Here is an 11,077-nt window from a genome sequence, read left to right as displayed (position 1 = left end):
GTGCATACGACATACTAATTAAATGAGTTAAAGGAAATATGCATTGTATGTGATTAATAATCCAAATATATTTGAGGCTGGGAAAACCGAGTTGAATGCCTGTGCGTAAAGTGTCGTCCCAGATTAGCCTGTGCAGTCCGAAAATAATAGTGACTTAACTTTCCGCCTATACTGGATTCTCGATTTGAAGAGACTTCATTTGAACGAAACATTCCATACATTTCGTACAAGCCGAAAGTATCGTGCCTGTTTTATTTTAGGAACAATAACAGAATCATCGGTCCCAACGACGGAGTTTATCGTGAGATAAATTGGATAGAAGTACGTATAGCGAGAGATATTTCTGTTGTCAGGTTCGTAAGAAGAGCGCTCTGGCAAAACTGGGCTTAATAAATGTGTGCGTAAAGTGTCGTCCCAGATTAGCCTGTGCAGTCCACAGAAGCTAATCAGGGACGGCACTTTCTACCTAGACTTCATTTTTGCTTAGAAGAGACTTTCTTCAAACAGAAAATCAATAGAATGATTATAGAATCAATAGAAGCGGAAAGTGTCGTCCCTTATTAGCCTGTGCGGACTGCACAGGCTAAACTGGGACGAAACTTTACGCACATGCATAAGGTCCAATTTTCTCAGAACAAGACACATTAAATTCACAATTATAATTGTGTTTAATAACATGCGTAAATGATCTCCCTTTCAGTTTTGTGTGTTATGTTAACACGTGTGAATTTGTAAATTCGAATAGACAACTGTTCATCTCTTGACAATAGACAGCTGTAATCCATTGAAAAACGATTATCGATGCATTCATTTGATATATAAATACATATTAAAAAAATCAATTGATTACACAACTGTGTATTTTTAAAAGGTTGAGTTTGCCAAGAAAGTGAAGGCGTCAAAAATAGATATTTACGACAAGGTCGTTGGTAAGGGTCGAACAGATTAAATGCTACGTTGACGGTGGCTGGGAAACTGTGTGGAACGCACCATCAACATCCGTTGAGGAAGGTGCCCGAATATTTTCTCCACCCCTGGTAAGATTCGTATCTCTCTTGCATGTATGGCATGTGTGATGTGTGTGTGTTTGCGCGCGCTCGCGTGCGTGTGTGCGTGTTTGCTTGCTTGCGTGTGTCGTGTGTACACGGGTTCACGCATGGGTTTGCGAGTGCGCGCTTGTGTGTGCGCGCAACCCTGTGCTATTATTAGTGAGCATTAATGTACAGATGGTAGAACGGTTCCAAATGCAATTTTTGTCCTGTGTTGCAGACAAAATCATGCTTTTCCAATCGTTTCCACCTGGAAACTGCTGAAGGACGTGATATGCACATTGACGCTGTCTTGTTACATGGAAGCTTGTGTGAGTAACCAATATTAATGAATCTTTTTATCACCATTGTTAATTTATTCAAATGAGACAACGTCCCTATCGTATATACGGCGAAATTGGACAATTTCAAGATTTCTTATGTCTTCAAGAAAATAACGTGTTCCCTTTTTCAGAATATTTTATATTTACATATAAATGAATGATAAATAATGATAAATTGATAAAGTCATATATTGTTGTGAACGACCTTGGATATTGAGAAATGAATGTATCCACTGTTTCAAACAGTGATAAAAGTGAAAATGATTGTAAATAAAATGAAGTCATAATTTCGACGTTTTGTTTCAATGTATGCGGTGAAGAAGTTAATTTAGTGAATATGTTCTAATTAAGCAAAACTGATCAAACTCTCAACATCAAATAAGACAAAAAGTTAAGTGTCCACACAAAAATATAGTCTGTTTTCGTTTGTGGAAACAAACAGCTCTTTTACACCTAAATACAAGTTAATTCTTCAGTAGACGTAGAACCAACCGATGAGATCAACAAAACAAAACAGTATTCAAAAAATAGGAATATAAAGCGGTCTATGTTTGACACAATTTAACATGTTAGTTCCCTTTTCAAGTAATTTAATGATCAAATTTGGATAAATCAAATTTACTAAGCACGGTTTGAAACAGGAAAACGCTCAACAAGCCTCGCGAACGTAACCTTTATAGAGATAAGGAAGCTTTATTTAACGTCGCATGTAATCAACAAGTAACATTAGCTATACAGCTATTGTGCGACAAACAAGGTATCCACTAACGAATAATGTTTATGTTTATGTTAGTCAGATATGGATTAAATATAACCGAAGCATATTGATTTTAAGAATAATTGCGGGTTAGGCCAGTAGTTAAACAAGTTTCATGCCCAGCTACATTGTATGGCACGCTATCAATGATATCTTGACATTCTGTCAAATATGTCTTTGTACAGTATATAGCATTCTTTTTGAACATATTTTTTAATTCGACGATGGAAGGCGGTTGTAAAAATGTTTTGAAGATACACAAATACGCAACAATTTGCATCAAAAGCGCCGTAAACAAATTATATTAAGGATTATAATTTTGATGTTTTACATTTATGCACGACTGCATTAAATCTTAAGATCCACTGTCTCAAGATAAATACAATCGTAACTTTCACTGATATATAACTTTGAAATTTTAGTTGAACATCCAATCTCTTTACATGTGGTGATAGTTTTTTTTAACTGTTATAAATCACATTTATTTTATAGACAAATCCTACAAAATCGAAATGGGTCTGACGCAAGGGTTGTACGAAACAGAGGGAATCATGGACCTCTCTACACTCAGCCCAGCCACGTGGAGTCCCTCTAACAATGGCCCTTACAGATACGCCAGGATACAGGCTAATCCACAAACTGAGACCCTGAAACTCTGCGAGGTGCTAGTGAAAGGGCAAAATCAACCAAGGACACCCTGTAAGAAAATGCTTACCAAAAATACAATACGTTATTTTCTGGTCTACTTTCGAATACTGGCAATTTGTTAGACTAGATTGCAGGTACATGTATATTTTTTTGATGGTCATACACTCTGTCCTAATACCAGTTTAGAATTGTGGTAAGCATGTTTGACGTACATGCAAATTATTGCCGACGCGGTAGCTTGCAACATGGTTTTCGGTAACCACTAGTTAGTTAAGGTTTTTTTCTTTTGGAGGGGCCGTTACGCACAAAACTGGCGCCAAAAATAATATTTTTGTTTTTCGTTTCATTTTTTTCTGTTATGCTTTTTTATGCATTTTTTTGCTGTCAAAAATTGTTTTGATAGGATAATTTCAACAAGCTTTAACTTACTAAAACCGGCTATTATAGCCTGTAAATTTATAAGTAATTTATCATTTATTTGCAGGTTTACATGCGGCCGATCAAACTAATAGATGTGAAAACGTAACATGTTAAATTTTATTTTTTCTCGCCCCTCTGGCACATTTCAATTATTTATCGATTAGTTTATGGGAATTCTCCGTGTTAATATATGCGCGTAAAAATAAACTGATATGCAATTATTACTCTTTTACGCTTGCACATATAGTTTCAGTTCTCAAACTTGATTAGTGAATGGATTTGTAAGATATTAACGCAAGGAAGACGTTATACGGGAGCGGGCAAATGAACAACTCAGGCACATTTCACTAGACACAATAAAGTTATATTTTGACGGCAATCAACGCTTGACTTTAATAAAATAATCATATCGGATATAAAGGAGAGACCGACAAGGTGATTGTTCCGATTGTTATTATAACGTAATATCATTCAGATATCCAGAAGGAGTAACTTGAATAATTTTCAATATACATGGATAAGAAATATTCAAATTTTGTTTCCATTATGTATATTTATTCATTAAGGAATTATGTTCATACACATACAAAAAAGTCTCGCATATATGTTTTTTTCAATTTAAACTAAAAACTTAATGCATATATAGTGCATAAGCTTTTGGTTCCGATGTAGGCGAGACTGGTCAATCCATTTCTGTTGTACCTTAAAAAAAGTAATTGATCAGTAGAGACAGTTCAACCAAGTTTTGTATTGGTCAGTATCGATTTGTATTCCAAAACTAAATAGCAGTGCTCACATAATCATTCTTCTTTACAAAGAACATGGCCCAGAGATTTTATATATGCAGCGGTCTGTGGAATATGGACTTGATGAAAGTGCGAAAAAGTGTTGTCCCAGATTAGCCTGTGAACAAGCATGCATTAAGCCCAATTTTCCAAGATTGCGACTCATACAAAATTGCACTTATAAAAAAATCAAATTGTTGGGATGTATTGACAGCTTCAAATGTGGCATTTGGAAAGCCCTCGACCCAGACGGACACAGCAGGTGGTGCTAATGCGATGCTGGCAGTGGATGGTGATACATCCACGTGCTCTGAAACAGCGTCTGCTGAAGGGCAGTGGACGCTGGATCTCAGGGATTATTGCACTATTGAGGAGGTGTCGATACATGCTGGTATGACTTCACTGTAATAGTGCCTGGATGGCTCATACACGCAAATTGCATGCACTTATTACAAGAACCATGCATTCAACTGGTCATGAATTTAGAGCATTTAGCCCAATAACAAAGTGATTTATTTAAACTTGTGTAAAATCTAAATTGCTTTTTTGTAATAAACTGTTGTGTTATCTTTATAAACCAGGACCACTATTCAAAACTTCCTTCAAGGAAACCTTATGGAATTTTCTCAAATTCATAGAAGTCTCGCACTGTTTTATGTTTTGGTCTTTTTACATTTTATCGTCTGAAACAATGATATATTGCTAAAATGGTTAATATTGTATCACTATGTTACCATTAGATTTCACATGGACACTTTAGTTTCAACTGAAATTAAAGCAACTTAACGAGCGCACGCCGAATGGCGTCGGGCAGCTCATGAGAACTACGTCGTGATTCCGACAACTGCCCGAACATTAACGAGCGCACGCGGAATGGCGTCGGGCAGCTCATGAGAACTACGTCGTGATTCCAACAACTGCCCGAAGCCTATTTCGCGTTTGCTCGTAAATGCAATCATACATATCTGTTTCAGAAACGGTCTCTCAATGGGTGGCATCCGTTGTCAATGGTTCAGATGGGTAGGTATAGGTCTCGTATAGCTATTTAACATTGATCGTTTAAACTGATTGTCGCTCATATCTTATCATCATATGAGCATGTTCTGGGAAAACGGAGCTTAGTGCATGTGCGTAAAGGGTCGTCCCAGATTAGTCTGTGCAGTCCGCACAAGCTAATCAGGGACGACACTTTCCCGCTTAAATTGGATTTAAGATTTCTTCGTTAAAAGGAGATCTCTTCTAAATAAAAACAAATGCGAAATGATTTGTCCTTGATTGGAATGTGCATACTGGCTAATTAGAACGACTCTTTCCATCTTGACCTGATTTTCGCTAAAAGAGACTTATGTAAAACGAAAAATACCAAACATGCGGAAAGCGTCGTGCCTGGTTTGCCTGCGAGGACTGCAGAGGCTTATCTGGGACGACACTTTACGCCAGCACGCGGCTCATTCGCTTATAGACAATGATTATCCGAAGGCAAATTATCATCGTTAGCCGAAACATGCCGTCTTTTTCAGCCTGTCCATACACATGCACGCAGCGAGTTGTGTTATTATTCAAACACCCACTACATATAAATTGATTTAAGTAAACATGTATTATTTATTTAGTGTAGCCATAGGACGTTGCTTCTGATTTATCAACGGAGATTGAAAACCTTCAAATCAAAGTAATATTATTGGAATACCAAGCTGTACAAGCACACATTCTTCATCAAGCCTTGGTGCATACGACATACTAATTAAATGAGTTAAAGGAAATATGCATTGTATGTGATAAATAATCCAAGTATATTTGAGGCTGGGAAAACCGAGTTGAATGCCTGTGCGTAAAGTGTCGTCCCAGATTAGCCTGTGCAGTCCGAAAATAATAGTGACTTAACTTTCCGCCTATTCTGGATTCTCGATTTGAAGAGACTTCATTTGAACGAAACATTCCATACATTTCGTACAAGCCGAAAGTATCGTGCCTGTTTTATTTTAGGAACAATAACAGAATCATCGGTCCCAACGACGGAGTTTATCGTGAGATAAATTGGATAGAAGTACGTATAGCGAGAGATATTTCTGTTGTCAGGTTCGTTAGAAGAGCGCTCTGGCAAAACTGGGCTTAATAAATGTGTGCGTAAAGTGTCGTCCCAGATTAGCCTGTGCAGTCCACAGAAGCTAATCAGGAACGGCACTTTCTACCTAGACTTCATTTTTGCTTAGAAGAGACTTTCTTCAAACAGAAAATCAATAGAAGCGGAAAGTGTCGTCCCTTATTAGCCTGTGCGGACTGCACACGCTAAACTGGGACGAAACTTTACGCACATGCATTAGGTCCAATTTTCTCAGAACAAGACTTATAAAATTAACTATTATAATTGTGTTAAATAACATGCGTAAATGATCTCCCTTTCAGTTTTGTGTGTTATGTTAACACGTGTGAATTTGTAAATTCGAATAGACAACTGTTCATCTCTTGACAATAGACAGCTGTAATCCATTGAAAAACGATTATCGATGCATTCATTTGATATATAAATATATATATAAAAAAATCAATTGATTACACAACTGTGTATTTTTAAAAGGTTGAGTTTGCCAAGAAAGTGAAGGCGTCAAAAATAGATATTTACGAAGAAATCATTCATACAAGGTCGTTGGTAAGTTCGAACAGATTAAATGCTACGTTGACGGTGGCTGGGAAACTGTGTGGAACGCACCATCAACATCCGTTGAGGAAGGTGCCCGAATATTTTCTCCGCCCCTGGTAAGTTTCGTATCTCTCTTGCATGTATGGCATGGGTGATGTGTGTGTGTTTGCGCGCGCGCTCGCGTGCGTGTGTGCGTGTTTGCTTGCTTGCGTGTGTCGTGTGTACACGGGTTCACGCATGGGTTTGCGCGTGCGCGCTTGTGTGTTCGCGCAACCCTGTGCTATTATAAGTGTGCATTTATGTTCAGATGGTAGAACGGTTTCAAATGCAATTTTTGTCCTGTTTTGCAGACAAAATCATGCTTTTCCAATCGTTTCCGCTTGGAAACTGAAGGACGTTATATGCACATTGACGCTGTCATGTTACATGGAAGCTTATGTGAGTAACCAATATCAATGAATCTTTTTATCACCATTGTTATTTATTCAAATGAGACAACGTCCCTATCGTCTATACGGCGAAATTGGATAATTTTAAGATTCCTTATGTCTACAAGAAAATAACGTGTTCCCTTTTTCAGAATATTTTATATTTACATATAAATGAATGATAAATAATGATAAATTGATAAAGTCATATATTGTTGTAAACGACCTTTGATATTCAGAAATGAATGTATCCACTGTTTCAAACAGTGATAAAAGTGAAAATGATTGTAAATAAAATGAAGTCATAATTTCGACGTTTTGTTTCAATGTATGCGGTGAAGAAGTTAATTTAGTGAATATGTTCTAATTAAGCAAAACTGATCGAACTCTCAACTTCAAATAAGACAAAAAGTTAAGTGTCCACACAATAATATAGTCTGTTTTCGTTTGTGGAAACAAACAGCTTTTTTACACCTAAATACAAGTTAATTCTTCAGAAGACGTCAAACCAACCGATGAGATAAACAAAACAAAACAGTATTAAAAAAAAGGAATATAAAGCGGTCTATGTTTGACACAATTTAACATGTTAGTTCCCTTTTCAAGTAATTTAATGATCAAATTTGGATAAATCAAATTTACTAAGCACGGTTTGAAACAGGAAAACGCTCAACAAGTCTCGCGAACGTAACCTTTATAAAGATAAAGAAGCTTTATTTAACGTCGCATGTAATCAACAAGTAACATTAGCTATACATCTATTGTGCGACAAACAAGGTATCCACTAACGAATACTGTTTATGTTTATGTTAGTCAGATATGGATTAAACATAACCGAAACATATTGATTTTAAGAATAATTACGGGTTAGGCCAGTAGTTAAACAAGTTTCATGCCCAGCTACATTGTATGGCACGCTATCAATGATATCTTGACATTCTGTCAAATATGTCTTTGGACAGTATATAGCATTCTTTTTGAACATATTTTTTAATTCGACGATGGAAGGCGGTTGTAAAAATGTTTTGAAGATACACAAATACGCCATAATATGCATCAAGAGCGCCGTAAACAAATTATATTAAGATTATAATATTGATGTTATACATTTATGTACGACTGCTTTGAATCTTAAGATCCACTGGATCAAGATAAATACAATCGTAACTTTCACTGATATATAACTTTGAAATTTTAGTTGAACATCCAATCTCTTTACATGTGGTGATAGTTTTTTTAACTGTTATAAATCACATTTATTTTATAGACGAATCCTACAAAATCGAAATGGGTCTGTCGCAAGGGTTGTACGAAACAGAGGGAATCACGTACCTCTCTACACTCAGCCCAGCCAAGTGGATTCCCTCTAACAATGGCCCTTACAGATACGCCAGGATACAGGCTAATCCACAAACTGAGACCCTGAAACTCTGCGAGGTGTTAGTAAAAGGGCATATCCAACCAAGGACACCATGTAAGAATATGCTTAACAAAAATGCAAAACGTTATTTTCTGGTCTACTTTCGAATACTGGCAATTTGGTAGACTAGATGACAGGTACATGTATTTTTTTTTGATGGTCATACACTCTGTCCTGATACCAGTTTAGGATTTGTGTACATATAACACCATATTTACAGAAGTTTACCAGAATGGTTGATCAATTTTTTTTAAACAATGTGAAATCTGTAAAACCGAAAATGTATTCTGGACAAAGACAATGATGTTAGATTCGTGTCTTGTTCATAACGTAAACTGATTGTGTTTTAGATTTCCGCCTTGTCACTGGGATCGCCATGTCGAATCATCCTATCAGTACTGTCTTCAATGTTTTGAGCAACATCGAATGCGTGTTCGTCTGTCTGCGTCAAACGGAACCAGCATGTTTGACCTCACAGTTCGACCAGGCGACACAAAGCTGCAAACTTTTCGGCGGATTCGAGCACATCAAGAACGCTAGTAATGACGACAAAACAGCTGTGTACGAATTTGCTGCACACTTTTTTGCAAACAAGAATTGATTTAAAAGCCTATCGTGATATGGGTATAATAACATGGTCCTTTCACTTAGTAACATCAATATGTCGATAGAATTGTTGACGCAAAATTAGAATGAAAAGAAAAAATGCTGTTAACATTCCTTTGATTAATTTTTTAGCAGTCACATGCACAACCAAGCTATGTAATATGGAACTTTTACACCCAATATTGTTGCTCCTTCCTGTATTTGAACGATGATGATCTGAAATATTAACTATATGATGCTATATCCTTAAATCTTGTTGTAAAAAGAAGGGATGTATTTGACCATTGTTAGTAATTTCATTTCATCGTTCCTCAAAAAGTTGTAACTCTGTTGCTCTGGCCTTCTTCCTACCATTCAGTAATAAAATAGTAATGTAATTGAATGCGTTTGAATTCACTTTTATTATTATTTAATTTGAGTTGCAATACTATGAGGTTAAATTCAATTTACACTTATATGTATCATAAATATTGGTGGACCAAGTGTGAGGTTGAGCGCTCTTAAACCGGGTTAAACCCCAAATGCTTTGCATTGACCGTTCCAACGCGGTGACCCCAGCTTTATTCTTCTATTTGTGTATGTGGTTTCGTTTTGTGCTGTTTCGGACTGTTTTTGGCAATTGGTCACTTGCCTTAAATAAAGGACGTAAGAAAATTGTAAGAAGACACTACTGGCCCAACAGCCGGCCTCTTTATAAGAATAACGGATACAAACCTGAATCATTTAATAAAATATTTCGCATTTTCTGAAAGTCAAAGGCAATCACACATGGCATTACAATAACAATACAATATTTAGTTTCTGTAAATGTTTTGCTGTGAATGTCAGCATAACCAATGTTACGCCTTTGTTTCTTTTCATGCAATTAAGACTTGTATGTTGATGTGTTTTTTTAATATAAATGTTGTGCTTTATAATGTATTTTTATCGCTATCGAAATGTATTGTCAAGTGAATTTATATGTCAGATTTCTATAATAGGTCTTTGTTTATAATCGTATTGATTTGTCAGAGGTCTCATGGTATTTTTTTTACCGCTTATCAAAAAGATAAATACATCGTCGAATATAAAGTTTTTTAAATAATTAAATGTGTTTACTTGTGATACGTTTACAAGAATATGCAATAGAACAACTGAACATAACTTAAAACGTATTAATTCTAATCCGATAATTGATGGTAATTTTGCTTTGTTAGCAGACCAGAACTGCTTAAAAGTTGAGAAACTTTTTACTGTTTGTAACCAACTTGTCGTAATTAAATTTCTATCGTGATTTATAATATATTTATATTATTGCTATGTATTGTGTGTTTTTTTTTTAACAAAGTTGTGTTTCTGCTTATTATTAAATTTATTGTTTTCATAATATAGTAGTTAGGTTTTTAACCTGTACTTAAACCGTCTAGTAAGACAAGACAGAGATATTCTAGAAGATTGGTTGGAAATCAGTTCGCGATTTGAGTGCGGATGCGATGGTGTAATAGGTCCATATACGCATAAATGAGCCTTGTTCTGAGAAAACTGGGCTTAATGCATGTGCGTAAAGTGTAATCCCAGATTAGCATGTGCAGTCCGTCTAAACTTGATTTTCGTTAAGGAGGGACTTGAAACTAAAAATACCACAAAAGCGGAAGGTGTCGTCCCTGATAAGTCTGTGAGGACTGCACAGGCTAATCTGGGACGACACTTTACGCACATGCATTTTGCCCAGTTTTCTCAGAATGCGACTCAAATAGACATCGAAATGATAATGTGAAATATTCAGGCATAAAATATTGCTATATGCCATCAAAAGATAAAATCGCCGTTTTCGTCACACCGATTGAATTTTATTTTCTATATTTAAAAGCTATTTATAATTTAAAAGGTACATTACTTCGTGACTATATTATTAATGACCGATGTGTTTTTTTTTCTTTCAAGAGAGGTCACGATATAAACTGAATGTTCCGATTGTGTTAAGTCCCCATCGTGTTATCGTTTTAATTGAATTTGGAATT

General features: G+C 36.0%; 1 protein-coding gene across 1 annotated transcript; it reads left to right on the top strand.

Moving 5' to 3' along the window:
• Window positions 1–923: 923 nt before the first annotated feature.
• LOC127833398 (uncharacterized) lies at window positions 924–10,338 on the top strand. Its single transcript, XM_052358628.1, has 4 exons — window positions 924–1,037; window positions 1,270–1,360; window positions 2,622–2,828; window positions 8,822–10,338. Exons 2-4 carry the CDS (start codon window positions 1,324–1,326, stop codon window positions 9,070–9,072), a joined length of 495 nt encoding a protein of 164 aa, XP_052214588.1. The 5' UTR covers window positions 924–1,037; window positions 1,270–1,323; the 3' UTR covers window positions 9,073–10,338.
• Window positions 10,339–11,077: the final 739 nt, after the last annotated feature.

Source organism: Dreissena polymorpha, chromosome 6, assembly GCF_020536995.1.
Source record: "Dreissena polymorpha isolate Duluth1 chromosome 6, UMN_Dpol_1.0, whole genome shotgun sequence".
In the NCBI taxonomy this organism is placed as follows: Eukaryota; Metazoa; Mollusca; class Bivalvia; order Myida; family Dreissenidae; genus Dreissena; species Dreissena polymorpha.
The sequence above is the reverse complement of the archived record's forward strand: the minus strand, read 5'-3'. Positions and strand labels throughout refer to the sequence as shown.

Bases quoted from the DNA above. Each gene is read 5' to 3' on its own strand.
- LOC127833398 (XM_052358628.1), top strand. From the start codon at position 1,324: ATGCACATTGACGCTGTCTTGTTACATGGAAGCTTGT. The intron at 1,361-2,621 runs GTGAGTAACCAA...TTTATTTTATAG, and splicing joins CTTGTTACATGGAAGCTTGT to ACAAATCCTACAAAATCGAA. The intron at 2,829-8,821 runs GTAAGAAAATGC...ATTGTGTTTTAG, and splicing joins AAATCAACCAAGGACACCCT to ATTTCCGCCTTGTCACTGGG.